The sequence below is a fragment of the Ilyonectria robusta genome (assembly GCF_021365365.1).
Source record: "Ilyonectria robusta strain PMI_751 chromosome Unknown BGZ61scaffold_8, whole genome shotgun sequence".
Classification (NCBI taxonomy): Eukaryota; Fungi; Ascomycota; class Sordariomycetes; order Hypocreales; family Nectriaceae; genus Ilyonectria; species Ilyonectria robusta.
In genome coordinates this window covers 1,081,725-1,101,814 of record NW_025764442.1, presented here as the reverse complement: position 1 = coordinate 1,101,814, position 20,090 = coordinate 1,081,725, and the positions used below count along the sequence as shown (strand labels likewise).

The 20,090-nt window shown below is 54.4% G+C and overlaps 4 protein-coding genes across 4 annotated transcripts; 1 reads left to right on the top strand and 3 right to left on the bottom strand.

Moving 5' to 3' along the window:
• Nucleotides 1–1,912: 1,912 nt before the first annotated feature.
• Nucleotides 1,913–9,819, bottom strand: BGZ61DRAFT_350691 (uncharacterized protein; the record flags this gene model as incomplete). The annotated part of the gene is made up of 4 exons (XM_046240258.1): nucleotides 1,913–2,563; nucleotides 2,615–7,191; nucleotides 7,244–9,573; nucleotides 9,689–9,819. 4 exons carry the CDS (start codon nucleotides 9,817–9,819, stop codon nucleotides 1,913–1,915), a joined length of 7,689 nt encoding a protein of 2,562 aa, XP_046105459.1.
• A 1,855-nt stretch (nucleotides 9,820–11,674) lies between these two features.
• BGZ61DRAFT_418848 (uncharacterized protein) lies at nucleotides 11,675–14,055 on the bottom strand. The gene is made up of 6 exons (XM_046243448.1): nucleotides 13,850–14,055; nucleotides 13,665–13,734; nucleotides 13,526–13,606; nucleotides 13,110–13,460; nucleotides 12,623–13,048; nucleotides 11,675–12,565 (listed from the first exon to the last, which is right to left on the bottom strand). Exons 1-6 carry the CDS (start codon nucleotides 13,858–13,860, stop codon nucleotides 11,966–11,968), a joined length of 1,539 nt encoding a protein of 512 aa, XP_046105458.1. The 5' UTR covers nucleotides 13,861–14,055; the 3' UTR covers nucleotides 11,675–11,965.
• Nucleotides 14,056–15,815: 1,760 nt separating this feature from the next.
• BGZ61DRAFT_223455 (uncharacterized protein) lies at nucleotides 15,816–16,660 on the bottom strand. The gene has a single exon (XM_046238127.1). The coding sequence runs from the start codon at nucleotides 16,436–16,438 to the stop codon at nucleotides 15,989–15,991; it is 450 nt and encodes a 149-aa protein (XP_046105457.1). The 5' UTR covers nucleotides 16,439–16,660; the 3' UTR covers nucleotides 15,816–15,988.
• A 1,517-nt stretch (nucleotides 16,661–18,177) lies between these two features.
• On the top strand, nucleotides 18,178–20,057 carry BGZ61DRAFT_576182 (triose-phosphate transporter family-domain-containing protein; the record flags this gene model as incomplete). Its single annotated transcript, XM_046256217.1, has 4 exons — nucleotides 18,178–18,308; nucleotides 18,367–18,434; nucleotides 18,490–19,121; nucleotides 19,186–20,057. The coding sequence occupies 4 exons, from the start codon at nucleotides 18,178–18,180 to the stop codon at nucleotides 19,570–19,572; spliced, it is 1,218 nt and encodes a 405-aa protein (XP_046105456.1). The 3' UTR covers nucleotides 19,573–20,057.
• Nucleotides 20,058–20,090: the final 33 nt, after the last annotated feature.

Below are 20,090 nucleotides of genomic sequence, written 5' to 3'. Positions count from 1 at the left end.
GTGATGCTGATGGTATCGGGGTTCGGGATGACACTGATTAATCTATTATGTAGCCCTCGCTGTCACCCTTATCACCTGTGGCACCCATGACCAGCTTCGCATCGTGGAGCGTCCCGACGAACCACTCGGGATACACGAGGTGCTGTTTCGAGATGGATCCTTCGGACTTATCAACCACCATGCAAGCCCCGCGGAGGCAAAGAACCAAGGAGAAGAAAACAACCGAGCAAAAGCAACGAGCCAAGGCGAAGAAGTTGCCACCAAAGACGCTTCTTTTGCACCCATTACTTCATATACCCTGGTAATTTCCGGCAATGCCTGTTCTCAACCTAGCGTCTTGTGTCAATTACCGCACTTGGAAACCCTCCCTTCACGGGTTGCGTAAGTGACGGGACCCACGGATCGCTCACGGACTGCTCACGGACTCTTCGCAGCCTTCAATTGGCAAAGAGAAAGGGCTCGGGGCTCATACTCGGAAGCTATTGCAACCTTATAAGACGCCCCCGGTCAGACCCTATTGCCCTCTGCCCGGGCGCCCGCGTCATCTGGTCGAAGTTGCAAATTTTCCGGCCTGAAACCCCGTCCCTCCCTCGGGCCTCGTCGAGTTGTTGGTCCCATCCCTTTGTCCTCCTGCGTGGTCCACGGATCGCTATCCGGTGTGGTTAGACTGCTTGTTGTTGGCTTGCCATTCTTCAGCTGAAGAGCCCGCATTCTCCACATGACAGTTGAGCAAGACCCGGCTTCCCAAGCCTTTCCCAAGCCTACTGCGTACCAAGGCCCTTTTCAAGCCGCCCCCATGAAGATTCCACCAACCCCTTCCCCTCGTCAGCCAGGGATCTAGCATCTAGTCCCGTACTCACCGGTAATTCAGCTCTGCCTGCGTCGGGAAGCTCGCTCGACATCCCCCCAGTCGGCGTGCCTCCCAGTCTGCCACATTTCATCCTTCATCACTTCCTTCATTTCATCTCGGACATAATATACTCAACCGGTGTGCGCTGACTGACAAATTTGGGTACGCCAAACGGCCGCTAGCGCCGCCATCTCCCATGGGGTGTTTCACGCTTCTCAATCTAGTTGCTCGGTATTGTCAATCAAAGCTCTAGCTCATTCCTCCCCCGACACCCCAGCGAGTGTATCAAGATACGGACGCACAGCCGAGCTGTTGAGGACGGGCGCGTCTGTGCAGGCTCCACTCGGCCGGGTCCGCTGGTCTAGCGCCGTCTTCCATATATGTAAGTTCCAGGCGAAGACCGGAGCCGACTTCAGCCATCCATGTAGTCTGTAATTATTGTGACGCGGTGGCGAAGTTCATGGGTTGGTGGCTCACGAGTTCGTTCACAGGTGTAGAGAGATGTCTGCCCATTCCATACATTCGCAAGTGTTGAGCAAGAGCTTTGGAAATCCTACTAGTTCATCAAGTAAAAAGAAGACGCTCCTATTTCCGAGTGTTGCTGTATCTACCAGCAACGCTTTCTATGCCAAGTCGTTGTAGTAAAAGGTATCTTGCGTGCCGTGCCGTGCCCAAGAGGCTCCTCCCGATCCGCATTCGTTACTCTAACTCCTTCTTCTCGTAAGGCTTCGCTGTGCAAGTCTCTTTGCTGAGAGTAACAAGAGCATGGACGGAAACACCATGCCCGACCCATCTATTTATCCTCATTCACCATTGCTGCGCCTCCCTTGCTGAATAGGAAGAAACAATAGAAAATCAAGACCCGACACCGCGCCCGTTCCTTCGATCCTCCTCTGTCCCTTTTCCCTACCTGTCCTAGCATCAAATGTCGTCTTCGCTGTCCCGGAAACACATGTGCTTCGGTTGCTAGGCGCCATCGTGTCTCGTAAAACGATGAAATGTAATGTAGTGTGATGTAAATTCAGACAAGACAGAGACGCCTTGTCAAGTTCTCTCACCACCTTAGTGGGGGAATATTCTGTCCTTGAAGGACGAACTCTGCGAGGCCAGGCTGTTGCGCTTAGTATCATCTCTGCTGGTCCCGTAAGGCGTGTTCTCCGTGTTCTGAGTGTCGTCGGCGAGGCTTGTTGAGCTCTGTCGCTGAGGTCCCTTCTTGGTGAGCAAGCCCCTGGTTTTCTCGCTCGGGGCTCGCTCTCCTGTAGCAGAGGGCCTCTCGGCATTGCTATCGCTGTTCCCCCGGGTCTTGGTTAGCTTCCGGGGTTGTCGCTTGTGTGAATTCGTTGACGAGCCGTCTGCCAATGATCCGACGTCAATTGAGCGGTTTTCACTGGAAGTGCGGCTCAGAGCGAGGTCGTTTACCGAGGGCATGCTGTAGGATGGATTGTCCCGGATTGGAATTGGTGGCGACCCCGGGTGCTCCTTGGTAAACATGGGACTGTCCTTCGCTTGCATCGCGTCTGGGTCGAGAGGTTGGTTGAATACTGCTGACTCTTGCATTGGGTGTGGGACGTTTTGAGACTGCCGGTGTTTTGTCGCGGAATGGGATACAAGCGGTGGACGTGTGACCGGGGGACTGGGCCCATTGGATTCGGCTCGAGGAGTCGGCCTCGAAGCTGGAGTAGTTTGAACAGAGTCTTGGAATGTCACCGGTGACTATAGCAGTTAGTCGGGTCCCTGATTCATTACCATGAGGTGCGTGCTTACTTCAGGGCTGAGATACGCATCCAGTTTCTTCTTCAGCACGTCGGATCTGACAGGTTTGGCTAGATAGTCATTCATGCCAGCCGCAAGACACTTCTCCCGGTCCCCTTGAATCGCCGAGGCAGTCATGGCAATGACTAAGATATTCCGCACCGCATCCAAGGGATCTTTCCGAATCAGTTTCGTTGCCTCGTAGCCATCTAGGACGGGCATTTGAACGTCCATGAGGACGATGTGATATGGCTCCCCCTCGTTGGCCTTCTGACGCAGGGCTTCGACTGCCTTGAGACCATTCTCATAGGCGACGACGCCGGAGTATCCCAGCCGCTTCACGTATTGAATGGCAATCTTTTGATTGATAGGATTATCCTCGGCGACGCAAATGCGAACCTCTTCCTTGGGGACCCGGGAAAAGTCGAGGTAGGGATTCGATGAGTCTACCTGATCCAAGTGTGATGCTGTCAACGAATATCGATCAATTGGAGGAGGAGACTTTGACTGAGCGTCTCCTGCAGTAACGTCTGACTTGGCTTTTTCGAAAGTGACCGTGAACCAAGCCGTTGTCCCTACAGTCTCCTCGCTCTCCAGCCGAATCTTGCCCTTCATCATCACCTCAATGAGGGATTTGCAGATGCTGAGACCCAGCCCGCTTCCGCCATACTTTCTTGCGGTACTGGCATCCGCCTGGCTGAACGGCTGGAAAAGTTTTGCCAACTGTTGTGGTGGAATGCCGATGCCAGTATCTCGGACCCAGAAAGTAAGCGTGGCATGCTCTCTCGTCTCCTTGTCGAGACGAGAACCGATGGTGATCGAGCCATCTTCCGTAAACTTGAGACTGTTCCCGATAAGATTGCCCATCACTTGATGAAGTCGGATGGGGTCGCCATAGATGAGCAAGGGCGGTAGCTTGATGTCCTGAACAATCTTGACATTCTTCTTCGAAGTCTTTTCACGGTTGCTATAGGAAACCGCCCGTACGACCTCACGAACCATATCCTCGGGGTTGAAGGCGATTATGTATAGTTTCATCTTGTCAGCTTCCATCTTCGAAAAGTCTAGGATGTCGTTGATGACCGTCAGCAACAGGTCAGCAGAAACGCGGATGGAATCGGCCATATCGAGTTGCTCCCTGTCCAGTTCACTATCCCGGAGCAGCTCTGAATTTCCAATGACACCGTTCAGCGGGGTTCGAAGTTCATGTGAGACGTTGGCCAAGAAGATTGACTTGGCCTTGGCAGCTTCCTCGGCCAACTTCACATTTCGTTTTGCCTCCGCTTCAGCTTTCTTTGCCTTGCTTTCTGCTTCAACAGCCTTGGCAAGAGCACGCTTCTGGACTGCCACCATCGATCGATTCTCTGCTGAGATCTTCTCGACATTTTTCATAGAAAGTGCATTCGAATAACTGATACCGATCTGGTTGACCAGAAGCTGCAAAACAGTAACGTTGCGGTCTGTGAAAGCACCAGGTTCGCCTTCGAGGTACAAGACACCGAGGAGAGACTTGGTTCCGTGGGAAATGGGGATGGCAATGATGCCTTTGCCAACGGGATTTCTCTGGAGCCATGATCCGTTGACGTTCCCGAACCTTTCATCAGTAATCAGGTCAGGGACAAAGACTGTTTCCAAGAAGCGTGTGCAGTAGAGGACGACATTCTCGGCGATCAATGACGTCCCCGATAACGACAACCCTGGTATGTGTGCTGAAGCACCCTTCTCAGGATCGCCACTGGCTGCGACACTCCATGAATCCGAGTCATTCTCTTGAACGACAATTGCAGCGAGCGTTGCTGAACCGCCACAGGTTTGCAATATGACATCGCACATAGTCTTCAGAAGCTCGTTGACCTGTAAAACAGAAGAGATGACTTGCGATGAAACAAGGATGGCATGCAGGTCGATCATATCGAGAGCAGGTAGTCCGGCCCCGGCTTCAGTCTGCATATTCATAGAACCCCGCCAGGCACCGATGCGTTCCCCTCTTAGATCAGTCATGACGTTGGAGGGTATTTGGACCAAATCAGCACCGTCCTCAACATCCGCAGCCCGATACTGAACGGAGCCTGTGTCGGCGACAAAGTCGGTTTGCACACCCGCCTCCATGGTTCGATGGCTTCGAGTCGGTCCATGCAGCAACAAGCTGTGCTCCTCCTCGATTGCCTTAGAGACGCCGTTGGCGCCGAGCTGTCGGAACAGTCCGACAGCCTCCAGAAGTGCTGCACGAGCTGATCGACGTCCTTTTCGGCGGATGAAGAGACCTGCCATAAGATAGTTGCCAAGTGCTTCGTCAAAGACGGCATCGTGTTCAGCCGTATGATCTAGTGCATGCTCATAGTGCTGAATGGCGGCTCCGTGGTCCTTGGAGAGCTCTGCAACTTGGGCCCGTAGAAGGGTTGACCACGCAAAGTAGTTGATGTCAGAGACAGTCGCCCATTCGTCAATCATCTTGATAAAGGCCTGCAGCTCCTTGATCACCTCCTCCACCTGAGAGGCCAAACCCTCCGAGGGAGTGCAGGGATCCTGTATCTTCCGAAGCAACTGGCCAGCCTGAGCCAACCCGTAAAAGAACAAAATAAGCCTGCTATTCCGAGCCGACCAAAGCATTTCTAACTGGCCAATACAGCCCTTTCCAATCTGAATGGCACGCTCATAATGACCATAGAGGAAGAGAGGGACAATCTCAAAACTTTCATAGAAGATGATGGACCGGTTGCTTTCTTTTTTGCAGCCCAACAGCCATTTCTTGTATGCCAGGGCATTGTGTGCCTCGTCGTTCATGACCTCGAGCGCATCTTTGCTGTTAGTCTTGCCTTGAAGCGCACGCGCGAGCTGTCTGACGGCAATCAGGACCGAGCCGCCCCGAGAATCAAAGTACCAATTGGGTATCTCCTCACACCCGTACTGGCAGAAGCCCTCGAGGTCTGCGAAGTTCTCGCCGCTGAAGAACTTGAAGATGGCGAAAATCCCGTAACTGAGGATGGTCGATATCCGATCGCCGGCAACAGAAGCATACTCCACAGCATCCTCCATCTGTGCTAGTATCACAGGCATCGTCAAATGGACATGCCCAATGCACATCGGATAGAGCATCAGACCACGGGCTAGAGAAAATGTGTCTCGAGATTGGTATAACATCTCCTGAGCCATTGAACCCAGATCCACCGCGAATTGTGTCATATTGAAGCGGGCCATGGCGATCATGGAAAAGTAGAGGAATCCCATGCCGGATTGGGGATATGGGCCTCGAGTCAGATGCATCTCTATCATCATGAGTGTGAGGTGGTAGAATCGTAGACCATCACTCCACCATGCTGCACTGATCGTCTCGGACAGGACAGCCCCGATGGACGCGATGCCAGGGTCATTCGACAGTTTATCGGTGACTAGACTTGAACGTTCTATGCTCTGTATTTGGACAGAGAGCTTTTCGAATCTCTCATCGCATTTCTGGAGGGTCGGGTTGTCATCGATGGTGACTCCGAGGGAGATTAAGCAGTCTTTAAGGGAAACAAGGGCTTCCTGGGAGTTTCCATTTTGAGTGTAGATCCTCGACTGCAAAACATATGCCGGTGCCCTGTCGAATGGAGTCCTGGCGTTGTCAAGAATAATGCTGATGGTTTCGTTGGCGCCTGTATAATGCCCCATGAACAAGTAGCATTCAGCAGCTCGAAGATGCAGCTGCATTGTTTCGTCATACGATGTGTCTTCTGTCTCGTCGGACCAAGGATTCTCCTGGAGGAGTGAAACCGCGGTACTATAGAATTTCGCAGCAGTTGGTCGGGCACCGTTCTCTGTGGCTTCTTCCGCGCACTCTGATAGTAGCTCGCGGAAGTGACGGCGGACTGGAACACGTCGTTTGATGATATTAACAGCCTCGCAAATATGAGAGGCAGTGCTCGTCCGTTGCTTCGCCTCGACGGCGTAGTACTTGTGGAGGGTCTGCGCAATGATAAAGTGCATCTTCTGAGAATTGCACTCTTTCAAGGCAGCGGAAGCGTGGATGTAGCGGTCGTGTGCAAATCGGAAGCGGTCGTCGGTCTCACTGGGTACGATGATGTATGCTTGGATGGCGGCCTGAAGACCGGCGATAGTCTCCCCTTGGGTGTAGTTCTTCAGAGACAGGAGTGTGCAACACTTGCCCGATTCCTCGTCTTGGTAGTCGAACTCTCCGCTCATCAAATGGCAAACCACTTCAAAGGAAAACGAGCCGCCAATAAGAGCTGCCCACGCAAGTAAGGTCCGAGATGCCGGGGGAAGTTCATTAAGCCGGTGTGTTATGAAACCAGTATCGAGGACATCGTAATCCTTCTCGCCCTTGAATTGCTCGAACAGTCTGTCCAGGTCAAAGTGCCACTGGCTGTCTCGATAATCGTACCATATGCACCGTTTTCGATGGCATGCGCTCAGCATCTCTCGCATATAGAATGGGTTTCCTGCCGTCTTGGACTGGATGACGAGGGCCAGCGAATGGATTTCTTCTTTTGGCCGACACAGCGTTGTCGAGACGTATTGGACAATGTCATCTTCAGAGAGTGGGGACAGTGGTATATGAGTGACCCTCGGACTGCTTCCATGGGGGAATTCTGACAACACAGTTAGAGAAAAGGCAGATTGTGAATCCTTCACTTAACGTACCATCCGACTCGGCCGGGTTAATGATGCTCTGTATCTTCTCTGGCGCGAGCTCCTCCGGTCGATATGTCACAATGATGACCATCTTCATCCTTGAGGCAATGATTTGGGAGATGAGTTCCGAGGATTCATCGTCAGCAAAATGAAGATCGTCCAGGCAAAAACAGATGAACTTGTGCGCCGTAAAAACCCTGAGGACATCCAAAAAGATGTTCATCAAACGCACAGTTTTGGTAGAAGATCCGACACGAAGGATATCTTGAGAGGATTGAGAGGCGATGCTCGGGTTTCGACCAATGGGCCCTGGGGAACTTCCAGGAGATGAGCCACGGCGCTTACTTCCGGGCCGACTACCGCCTCTGTGCGCGAAGTGCTGGGATGAGGAGATGGACCGGCCTACAGAAACTTCTGGTGGACCAAGGAGAAACTCAGGAAGCCCTAACACGCGGTGTAGCATCGGCCATACTGGGCGAATGAATTGCTTCAGGGTTTGGTGGAAAGGGGTTTCTGTGTTTCTCTCGCCCCAGACTTGTTTGAATAGGGACGACAGTAGCTTAAGCAGCGGCCCAAAGGCTGTTCTCCTTGCAGTATCGAATTTTGCCGTTGCACAATATCCTCGTCTCCGGGCTTCTGCTAAAACACTTTGGACGAGGAAACTCTTTCCAAGGCCACCGGCACCGGCAACTGTGACAACCTCGCAGTAGTCACGCCGGCGAAACTTGGCAGAGCCCAGTTGTCTTGATAGGCTCGAAGCCGAAGATTCAACCATGCTGTGGCGATTCGGGTCGGTGCCCACGCTTTCGACGAGGCTGCGAGTTTCGATTGAGATGGACTGGTGTCTTTCCCAAGGCCTGACTGGTCGAGGGAAAACGCCTGATGGCGATGATGCGATTGTATCGCCTGAGATCGTCTGAGTGTCTGAAAAGAGGGGATGTAGGTTGCTCTTTGATGACGGTTTTGGATCAGACGCAACAGTTTGAGTAAAGGATCCGCTTCGACGGTTGGTTCCGTCTAAGGAGCTCGCTCCTTCACTAGAAATGTCGTCAAATGGCGCCATGTCATTGGATAAGCTAGAGCCGTCGGAGAACCGATTCACCCCCCCTTTGAGGTTCATGTAGTGGCCTTTCGCAACGCGGTCGACAACCTTGACAAGTTCCGCACGCTCACGCTGTCGGCCAATCATCATGTTAGGGAGCATGAAGAACGAGGAGACATCATTGGTTCCAATCTTCCACTCCTTCAAGGCCAACCAATCTCCGTCAGCAAGGAACTGGTGAACCTTGACCAGATCATGACGAAGCCCGCTCGCTGAGTGGTACCGCTCAGAAACATTCTTGGCTGTACACTTCTGGATAATCCTTCCGATGACGTCTGGGATATCGATTCGTACGGTGGATACATTCGGAATCCTACGGCCAAGCACTCCCTGAACTATGTCGAGCGGGGTCTCGCCATCAAAGACAGGCTTCTGGGTTAAGATCATCCAGAATAAGACGCCGAGGGAGTATATATCGGTTCGGCTATCGGGCTCTGCCGGCATTCTCCCAGTCTGCTCGGGGCTGAGATAAAGCAGTTTGTTTTTGGCACCGAGCTCCTTGGACAGTGTCGACCAACCTGTGCTTGTGAGCCCATGCTCAAAGGATCGGACTCCAGCACCAAATGTCATGATTTTCACCCGGTTCTCTTCTGCATTGAAGTGGAAGGCATCGCTTCGGATTTCTCCATGGATCATGCCAAGGTTGTGGTGGAGGATCTCGAGACATTGGGCGGCGCCGATGGCGAAGTCGAGGAAGTACTGTAAGGAGATGGGATCCTGCAACTTCGGTTCGTTCTTGCGTCCGGATGTGAATGTTTCTCCGACCCTGCGTGCGCGGTAGAAGGCCGGGCCCATATCAAGCACATCAATCAGATAGTTGTGGCCAAGGTATTGGTAGATGGCGACGATGACAGCTGCACGGTCACCTGGGATCGGACTGAGCCTGAATAGGTCAAGAGGCTTCACCATATGTTCCCCCTTCGGGTCAGACGAGGTCGACATGTTCTTGGCGATATTAAAGGCGCGCTCTTCGCGGAGGGCATGGTAAGAGATACGAGCCACGCAATACTCCTCTATGTAGGGTGTGTCGGATAGGTTGGAGGGTGACGAGGGTTGGGGGATCACCGCTGGTACATCCATGCCCTCGCCGCTTGGGATAATGCCCGTGATGCCCATGGGCTCCGAAGGAGACGGGCGGCCCGAAGGCGCCTTTGAGACGGAGCTGGGACTGGAGGCATTGTGTGACGACGTTGAAGAGGCTGAAAATGGTGACACGAAGCGGGTGCCGAAGACATACCTACCACAACCGAATAGCTTAGCAAGGCTGAGTCGCAAGGAGGGGAGGGGAGGAGATGAGAGATGACGGGGGATAGAGGAAGGCCTCGGAATCGTTCTGCGAGAAGTAAACTCACCAAAAATCGTAGGTGGAATGAAAGGGGAGTTTGGATTCGTCCCAAGTGTAGCCAGCTATCTGTCGAAGGCGCTCATGGAGTCGAGGCGGCGGATCGAGGAGGTCATCGGACACGAGGGCCGCGCCGTCCATATTGAGGCGCAAACAGCGGGCAGTGGAGGAGTCGGCGTCTGCGTCGTCGGCGTCGGCAGCAGGGCTGGGGCGCTCTAGGGCGCGGGCATTCGCATTCAGTCAACCGTTATCCAGGCCGGTTTGAAGCGCCCATACTGGGAGGTCGGTTGGTTCGGGTAGAAAGGGTGGTGGACAGTCGTCGGAGGGATCGAAAAGCGGAGGGGCGGGCCCAGAAGGAATACCGGGTTTGACGCGGGATCTGGGGCTTGGATGCTGAGCGCGGCAACGGATGGAGCTCTCGTGAGATCAGACACGCGGCAGAGGCGGGGGCAGGAGGCAGGAGGCAGGAGGCAGGTCGGTGGCTCGACAGACTGCAGGCAGGGCACGAAGAGCGGAAGAAGAGGCTGAGGCCCGCGGCGAACCGTTGGGTTGTGGTCGACAAAGTGGTGATCAGAGGTGACCGCACGTCCGTGGTGGCCTGGTGGATTAGCAGGCGGAACCGGTGGACTCGGCGGATTGGCGGCGTGCTGGTGGAGTCCTTTTTTTTTGGCTCTGGTGGGCTGGGCTGGAGATGGTGCCGAGCTGATGACTTGACTTTTACTTGACAGAACTGGGCTGAACTTGGTTGGATTTGGTTGGACTTGGCGTAACTGCGTCGGTGTTTGCGGCGTGATGGGGATGGCATGGGATAGGATGGAAGTGGGAGCCGATGACAGGGCAGGGGCAGCCCGTTGGCAACTGCCCTTCCACGGCATCCCACGTTTCTGTTCGTCCCAACTACAACATAGATCAGGGACGTGTCACCCCCCACTACGTTTTCGCCTGTAGATCAAGGGTTTTTTTTTTGCCCCCGGGGATTAGACATGTACGGTTTCCCTTATTAGGCTTGAGGGAATAGCCACAAAGAGCTGGCGATGGGCTCCCTAATTCACGCGGACACCCTCAGCTCCCAGAGAGGGCGGCCGCCCCATTGCCCCGCGGCCTGGTGATACAACGGTAGTTTGCAACCTCGGAAAATATTGTAAAATCGACACCAGGCACGCCAGGAGCACAGCACAGACCGAGTCTCCAGTAACGACACTCACACTGATAGACGATCGCACCAACAAATTTCGTCTCCACTGCTGCTCACACAGCCTTCCGCACAATATCACATTGGTGGGCCTCGCCGACGATACCGATCTTCTCCATCGCTGACCAAGCCTTTTTGTCACCCTCCAGCTGGAGCTTGCTATTGCTGCTCCGCTGATTTTATACCTGTTTTGGGAAGGCTGGGGATGCAGACAACTTTGTCATGTTTTCGGTGCAATCAGAGCCTGTACATGATTCAACTCCTCCGTTGGCTGACCGCTTGGATTATGACGTTCCCCGCTTGTCTCCGTTGAGTTTGGCTTCCCGGGGATCCGACTTATTACTCGCGTATCCTGGAGCCGGATGATTTCATTTCGGCTGTTGGGCCCTGTGGCGTTGCTGCCCGTTGACGGGGCGCTTGCCTATTTGCATCATTTTGATAATGGCTCAATCTCTGTGTGATTTGACAGTATTACGGGCAGTCAGAGAAGCCAAATGCTGGCCTCGCACATGTTTGGCTTGTTCTGGAAAGAACACGAGTTTACGCATCCGCTTCGCTGTCGTGCTGCACTCCAGCCTCATCATCCACAGGGCCCGCCAATCGGGCTGTCCCTGCAGACATGCTCACCGTGGAAAATGATGTAAGTGGAGGCAGGGGTCATAAACAAGGTGGCCCCCCAGAATGGAAGGTCGGTCGAACATATTCCCGATACGATAATTACCTTATCTTATCGGACCCTTCACCGCGATACTTAATCCTTATCCGATTCATCAGCACCACATGAAACGACGAAAACGAACCAGGTTATGGACAAATGACATGTTGATGGATCTGATGATGACATTATTCCCGACACAGTTTTATATGTGTGGTAGGAGAACCCGTTCATTCATCTAATCTTAAGAGAGGGGACCCGGCTCTATCCTCTATCATGACCCGTCCTCTTTGGGCAACATTTAATTTCCAGATCCTAACGCGTCACGTGCCAACAGCATATCTGTTTCCCATGTACCGCTCATACACATAACCTCTAGCAAAGTATTCCGTAACACTAGATTGCCTACTCGTTTTTTCGCTCCTTGTCTCGCCTCCCACTTACTTGGTGTGGTTGGGGAGTCCTTGAGGGGCGGGGAAGACGAAGTTCTGCATCAGACGCCTCTCGGTGTTCTGGCGGCTGTTGACGAAATCGGGGTAGTTCAGGGTAAGCTCGACAGCACCGTTGTGGATGGCATCGACAGCCTCCACTCCGAGCATGAACGAGTGGTCCTGGTTGCCGACCTCGTATCGCCAGCTGCCGAATCGGCCACGGGAGTAGATGTCCATGTCCAGGAGCTTGGGCAGGACCTGCTTGAGGACACCTTCACGCTCCAGGGTAGGAGTGGGGTAGCCGTGGTCGAAAGCACGGTGGTAGGTGGAGATGATCTCGTCCTCCGGGAGGATCATCTCAGTGTTGATGAGACCCTGGATGCTGTCCTTGAGGATGTTCTCAACATCGACGGGCTTCATCTCAGACTGGGAGATCTCCAGCATGATGGACCAGTAAGGACCCTCCTTGGGCTCGTCAGAGGCAGCCTTCTCACCGTTGGCCAGGTAGAGGGTAGGCAGCTTAACATCGTCCTGGGGCTGGTTGAAGGGGGAGTAGTTGGAGAAGATGGTGGCTCGGTAGAAGTTACAGTTGTCCTCAGGGAAGTACAACTAGGCATATAATTAGCAGGGTTTCCTCGGGTCGAGGAATCGATATTTTTGGCTTACCCAGCACTTGTCACCGATGCGCTCGGGGCGCTGACCACGGATACCGACACCAATAACGTGGGTGGTGGAGTAGAAGAGGCCCTTGGTGAGGGTCATGAGCTCCTGGTTGCCCATCTTCTCGGCGAGGTGGTCAACAGCCATGGTGTTGATGAGCTTGTTGTATCCAACGGTGGTGCCGTCGGCGAAGGAGACAATCTTCTTCTCAGCATCAATCTTGGTGACCTCACCGCTCTTGCCGAAGCGCTTCTTCTCCTTGGGGAGGGTGTCGGCAACGGCGATCCAGATACCACCAGTTCCATCACGGGCAGGGAACTTGAAGGTGGCGTTGGGACCCCAGTTACCGGCAACCTTGTTCAGGATGACGTTCTTGGTGACGGTCTTGACATCGGGAGCAGCGACACGCTCACCGAGCCACTGGCATTGCATCTAGAGAGACTAGTTAGCTGCTGGTTTTGGGCACTTGTTTTGGAAGGAGCCGTGGATTTACCTTGGTGGTGGGAACAGCCCAGACCTTGTAGTTGTAAGGACGCATGAAGATGTTGGCAACACCCTCACCGGTCATACGCAGAATCCACTCGTCGAAGTTCTTGGGCTTGGTGTTGGCAACACGGCACTCGAGGGCAGAGTCAATGAGACCGTCAATGCACTTGACCTGGTCATCTTTGGGGAGCATGGAGATGTTGTTCTGGAAGGGGTAGGGAACCCAGAGACCCTTGTAGCGAACGTAGGAGATACGCTGGTGGGTGTACCAGTCCTCCTCCTTGGGGAGAGCCTCCTCGATAACGTCGTCGAAGTACTTGTAGTGGGAGAAGATGACGTGACCGCCGACATCGTAGAGCTGGAAGACGGACAATTAGCTTGGCTGCGACGACAATGGAGCGAGCAGACGGAATGATAACTTACGAAACCCTCGGGGGTGACATCAGTGCTGGCAAGACCACCGGCCTTGTCAGAGGAGTCGACAATGAGCCAAGAAGGACCGTCCTGGAGAGGTGGTTAGTCGTGTCCTGACCGCAGTTGGGAGCTGGCGGTGAGCGCCTACAATATGGTTCAGTCGCTTGGCAGCACCGAGACCAGTAGGTCCCATGCCAATGACGAGGACATCAACGTTTCTGATTCGGGGAGCATGGTCAGCAAATGCCACAGGCAACACCAGATGTGTTTTTTTCCTTTTCTCGGCGACATTGACGGTCGAGCGAGGACAGGAAAGGTGACGGGGCAACTCACACGTCGGCCATGGTGGGGGAGTTGCTAGAGAGCTTCTGGGAAAGGATCTGAGAAAGGTGTAAGCGGGAGAACGCGCAGTCGCCGAGGAGTCGAGCGAGAGAGCATGTAATAAAGAAAGGTGAAGCTTTACAAGACGGCGAGTAGACAGCGAGTAGATCAGCGTCCGATGGTTGCTGTAGATATTGTTTCGGTCGCTGGTGCTTCCGGGAGGCTGGCGGGAAAAGGAGACGGTGATGGATGGTGGGGTTAAAATTATTTTGGAGCCACCAGGGGGTTGCGAGACCGCCCCACCCACTTGGTTTAGGTTGGTTTGCTTGGTTTGCTGCTCTATCCCACCCAAAGCGCCCAGAAGCCGCCCGTCTCGACGCCGCCCACCCCTCCGACTTCAGGGGTTTTCGCACTGGCTCCGGATGGCGGGCGGGCGGTGGGCAACGGTGATACCTTGTGTCGTCCAGGCAATCTAACAGGTACGAAAGTACCTCCTTTCATCAGATCCCGCCCTGCACCTGGGCCGCTGCGACAGCCGGACGGCGAGAGAGTACGCAACACACAGAGTGGTTGGCCCCGTTTGGTGGGGATTTACCCCCCTTCGCGGCGTCCCGCCCCTCCAGCACCTCCCCATCCGCAGTCTGTCCGAGCGCTGGATGCCCTGTCCCGCCCCGGAGAACTGCCAGCGAGTGGCCGGGGCTCCAGGATAGGTACCTGAGGTGGGCTGGCGGGCTGGCAGAGCAAGTTCTCGAGGGGCTACCCATAGCTTCCCAGTGCCTGAACACTGGGGCGCTAGCACATAACTGGCACTGAGCCACGGGCGGAAGCTTGGCTGTTTTAGCGCCTGGGTGGCTTTCTTCGCCCTGCGCGCTCTAGGCCCCCTAGCGGCGGGCCTGTTCTTCGATAACCAGGGCTTTCGTTACTGTGTGTCCATCACCTTGATGTTGACGCCGCAATTGTGCCCCTCCAAAACCCATGGAAAGCCAAGACAATTACCGACCAGGAACCAATCCGGCTCGATGCATGCGTTGCTGACGGCTTATCAGGCACTTTCTTAAATTGAAGATGTTGTTCAGCCGCTCGATAGCGGCTCTTCAGCTCTCAAGAGGCTGCGCGACGGACCGGGTTGATGGCCACTCGGCCTCCACTGAGAGCTTTGCCGTAATTTCCTAAGATGAGGCCCAATTCCAACTCTGGCACGGCTAATGAGCTACACCTCGTTTTTGGCAGATGCTGCGTTGATACGAGCAAGCCCAGGCAAAGTCGTCTGAGGCGGACAGCGATCCCAACGTCCTGTTTTGGCCACGTTCCTCAGACATGACCCGTTGACTCGCCACAATGCGATATTAGCCGGGCCGTAGCTTGGTGGTCCACGGTTAGAGGATACTGTTAAGAACTGCCTTGTTGGTGTTGGAGCTCGGGCGAGTTGCTTGAGGCTGATGTGTGTTCCAACGGTTGCACCCGTGTTCAACGTCGTCAACTGGAGACTCGCACGCATGGAGCACCAAACCAAACAGAGGCCAGACTGTCCTCCTACAAGCGCCCTGGACGGACGATCGTGTCCCCGACCCGCTGACGGTCATCTTGCACGCCGCCTCTGGGTGGTCAGCCAGAAAATAGGAGCCGGTGACAATCACTGCTACTCGTGCCCTGAACAACCTGGGCAGGGGTCCTCAGATGTGTGGGTGGGGAGCAGTCAGAATGAGCTTGGCGTGGTAAGCTTTTTTTTTTCTGAAGTCCCAACTTGGTGCCCCCAAACTGGTTACGCCACCACGCATTGGGGCAACACCATTGAACGCCATACATTAGGGAATTTGGAACAGTCAGCCCAAGTTTGCCCTCACCGGCCTCCCTTTATTGGCATCCCTCTAGTTGCCAGCCTCCCTGGTGCCAGGCAGCATTACTTCGTAATGAATTGGTGATTGCAGCCTTCGTTGCTGCGGCTCATCGCTCCGGAAATCCACTCGACCACAGCTGTAGCAATCCGTCCGAGATTGAATACATAGAAGCTTCGTCAGCACCATCCGAGAGACGTCAGAGATGCAGGGGCATTGGGAGGGATCAATTGGGCTTCATCATCTTGAAGCAACCCAAGCTCCACCGCTTGTTTAGCAGACCGCAAATGCTTCAGGTCTGAAACGCGGATGCAGATCAAAGATCATCTTTCCGTGGACGTGCAAGCATCAGCATCGAAAGCATGTGGTAGGGCGTGCCGGCGTGGCAAGGCTTCGTGGGCCTCATGGGGTTGGGGCTCGGCGCTCGTGGCCATGAGGACACGATGCCGCTCTGAGCATGCGGTGCCAGGGGGTGGTCTAGTCGCAAGAGGAATTCGACATTTACCTCTAACGAACACAGCCTTGTCTCACGGTGTCTCATGCTCCAGGTATGGACGTTCTGGCGTAGGCTCCTCCATCTGGGCTCAGGGAGGTCCCGACCAGAGTGGGCGAGATGGAGAAAGGGTCGGCCTCCCCTGAAGTACTGGTACTTTGACACCGGGCCTACGGTGTGCATAAACCCGGCGTGGGAATAGATAGATGCCTCACCCCGGATATCGGGGCAGATGGGACGAGATGGCGCCTGGCTTGTCGGTGTGTATTCCATGCCATGCCCAGGCGGAAGCCAAATCTGGCTCGGACATCGGGACGGGGAACGGCAGTGGCAGCGGGAGGAGCGTCGCCATGGCCTAACTTTTGCGGAGGGAGATGAACCATGTTTGGATCTGAGATTTCTGGACAGGTTGTAGCCGAAGTAGCATCTTGGACCTCCCAGCCAACACGAGACTGCGGCGGTCGGCGGTCGGCCCAGGCTCGACCTCGCTTCCACCTACAATACGATAGCAGACTATCGATTCGGTCGATTCAAGCTGCGCTTGTCCTTCTCTGGAAAGGTACTTTAACGCGTGCGATGGATACGACTCGTGGCAAAGCAACGTTGATGGCTGCGCTTGACCTCACTGCCTACCAACATAGCGCAACACGACCCTGACCCTGGCGCCGCCCCGATAGATGGACGGGAGAGCCCCAGAAATGCAAAAAGATTCACGCTCGGTCGGGCCGCTTTTACGAGGCTGGTCCAACAAGCTTCAGCCCAGTCCGTAGCCGTGCCGCCTTCGTACTGTACTTGCAATCGTGCTACGCAGATTGTAACACGCACACGCTGGCATCTCCACAAACACGAGCTCTTCCATGGCTGTGGGAGACGTCCATCCAAGGTGCCACGGCCGCCCGCAAGGGACGGGTAGAGAGAGAGTACGGGCACGCTCGCATTCCCTATCGGCACAACAGATCGGTGGGACCGAGCGGCGCCTTGCTTGGTTTCGACGCTTCTAGCCTGGGTAGATCCCATAAAAAGGGGTTCCAGTAGCGACAAAGCCACCACATTCCCCCCGATCTGACAAGCCCGGTGCCCAGTTATGCTGAGTGGGACGCACTCAAGTTCTCACCCAGCTGGAGGCATGAGGTACAGTGCATGTACTATACAAAACGGGGACTGGCAGCCACGGCGCGGCGTGAGATGCATACCATGGTAACTCTCCTTATCTGGTGACGGCCGAAAGGGCGATCTCCAAACGTGGGTGGATTGATTCGCCAGGCTTGGATCCTGTGCATGGATTCCCCTGAATCGACTCAGGAATAATCTGGACACGGTTGACCTGGGCCAGTAGTCAGTACCAATACATACTATCTACCTGGCCTCTTCAGCCTTTCCCCCTTGGTCCTCCCGCCATACCCCCCGTCGGCGACCCCCTGCACGCGCGTCCAGCGGCTCGTGTCCACAGCCCCAGGACCCAGGGGGCGTTGGTACCTGTACCTGCGCCAGTCGATTGTTCGTAATGGCGAGGCTCGGAACGTGTGTGTTCGCGCTCCCTCGCCGCCTCTCCCTGGGATGCAGCTGAGTTGGTCTGGAAGTGCGATGGTTGTCCCCTCCACGCCGTGGCCTAATTTCCAAAGAAAACCCTTTTTTTTTAATTGCCGCTCCTCACCCTGTCCCCGAGATCATCCCTTTTCACTCTTCTTCACTTCCTTCTTCTCCCTCTTCCAGAACCAGGGACAGCTGTCTTGCTCTTTTGTTTCTCTTCACATCGACTCTTGCCCTTGCAAACCGACCAGCTAAGCTTTTTGCTCGCAAGATCGTTCTTTTCCTTTCTTGGGACGAAGTCTCACCAAGGCCCCGCCAATTGCATATTTCGGCACCCCTCGCTCTTTTTCGCTCCCCCCTGCTAGGACTCGGCTGTCCGTCCGCTCGTTTGCGCGTCTAAAATCTGTCTTCAGATCTTCTTATCACGACCATAATCGTTTCCACCTTCCACCCTCACCTCTCCAACTCAACCAGCAATCGCCATGTCCGGTGACGAAAAAATCCGCATCTCCGGCGAGACGCCGCGAGCCACCACGCCCGTTCTCCCTACGGTCAACCCCGGCCTCCAGAAGCCCAAGGGTTACTCTGGCATTCACCCGTCCCTCTACGTGATGTGAGTGCATCCTGACAGCGACCTCGCGACGGGCGCCCAACTAACGAGCTTTCTGCAGTTGCTGGATTGGTTTCAGTTCTTCCGTTATTCTGTTCAACAAATGGCTTCTCGATACCCTCAACTTCCGTACGCTCCATCGCCCGATCCCCGAATTCACCGTTCCTTGCTGACCCCAATACAGGCTACCCGGTCATTCTGACGACCTACCACTTGACCTTTGCGACGATTGTCACCCAGATCATGGCTCGATGCACCACCCTCCTTGATGGCCGAAAGACGGTTAAGATGACTGGTCGTGTCTACCTGCGCGCCATCGTTCCCATCGGTGTCTTCTTCAGCTTGAGTTTGATCTGCGGAAACCTGACCTACCTCTACCTCTCGGTCGCTTTTATCCAGATGCTCAAGGCCACCACACCCGTTGCTGTCCTCATCTCCGGCTGGGCCCTGGGTGTTACGCAGCCCAACCTGAAGCAGTTCCTCAATGTCTCAGCTATTGTCGTCGGTGTCATCATTGCCTCGATTGGAGAAATCCATTTCGTCGTAATTGGCGTCTTGTACCAGATTGGTGGAGTGGTCTTCGAGGCTCTGCGACTCACCATGGTCCAGCGTCTCCTGAGCTCCGCTGACTACAAGATGGACCCCCTGGTCTCTCTGTACTACTTCGCGCCCATCTGCGCTGTCATGAACGGTGTCGTTGCCCTCATCTGGGAGGTTCCCCGATGCTCCATGGCGGAGGTCTACAACGTCGGTCTGATCACTTTCTTCCTCAACGGTCTCTGTGCCTTCATGCTCAACGTCTCCGTTGTCTTCCTTGTACGTCAACTCCCCCATCCCAGGTTAAAACCACGGAATCCAGAGAACTAATGGAACCCTACAGATTGGCAAGACCTCCGCTGTTGTCCTGACCCTTTGCGGTGTCCTCAAGGATATCATGCTGGTTGCGGCCTCTATGGCCATTTGGGGCACCCAGGTCACCCCCCTCCAGTTCTTCGGTTACTCCATTGCTCTTGGTGGCATGGTCTACTACAAGCTCGGCTACGAGCAGCTGAAGGGCCACATTATGGATGCCAACCGACAGTGGGCTGAGTTCGGTGCTCGCAAGCCCGTTCTTCGCAAGCTGACTATTATTGTCGCTACTGCGTTCCTGATCTTCACCCTGTTTGGTGGACTGGCTCCCAGCTACGCTCCCGAGTATGACCCCTCCAAAATCCACAACGAAGTTGCCAATCGATTCGGAATTAACAAAGACTCGCAGAATTCATAGCCCTTAAATACTGCGGCATCGATGAAATCTGAATGACTTCAGATACGCCCCCGAGGCGTTGTCTCTACTAGGCGAACGGGGATCTAGGGACGTTCTTTTTCTTTATCAAAACCTTGGACCGCTTGTTTGCGTGCATATTTTACGTTGACTAGCCGCACTTTCTGATGGATTGGAGACTTTGAGGCATTCTGCTTGACGGAAGGATGGAGGATAACGACTGTAAAGCCATAAGAGCTGGTTCGCAGTGCGCGAAGGTCCGGGGTGCATGCAAGGACCTGCATCACGATGGTCTAATCTGATGGTGTACTTTAGAAGGCGTTTGGCCATAGACATGTAGAAACGAAATGGGCAAAACAACGAACAACCCAGCGTGTGTCACATGAATACATTTAGGATTCATTCATGAAATTTGCATTGGAGTGAGTAGACATTGTGTCATAAGCCCCCAAGGTCTATCTTCCGACCGCTGGAGAAACACCCGCAAAGCAAATCCACCCCTGTCCTTTTGCTGGGGACGA

Coding starts and splice junctions, on each gene's coding strand:
- BGZ61DRAFT_418848 (XM_046243448.1), bottom strand. Junction 13,607..13,664: donor CCAAGCGACTGAACCATATT/GTAGGCGCTCAC, acceptor CCACCTCTCCAG/GACGGTCCTTCTTGGCTCAT. Junction 12,566..12,622: donor GCATCGGTGACAAGTGCTGG/GTAAGCCAAAAA, acceptor TTATATGCCTAG/TTGTACTTCCCTGAGGACAA.
- BGZ61DRAFT_223455 (XM_046238127.1), bottom strand. CDS start 16,438: ATGGAATACACACCGACAAGCCAGGCGCCATCTCGTCCCATCTGCCCC.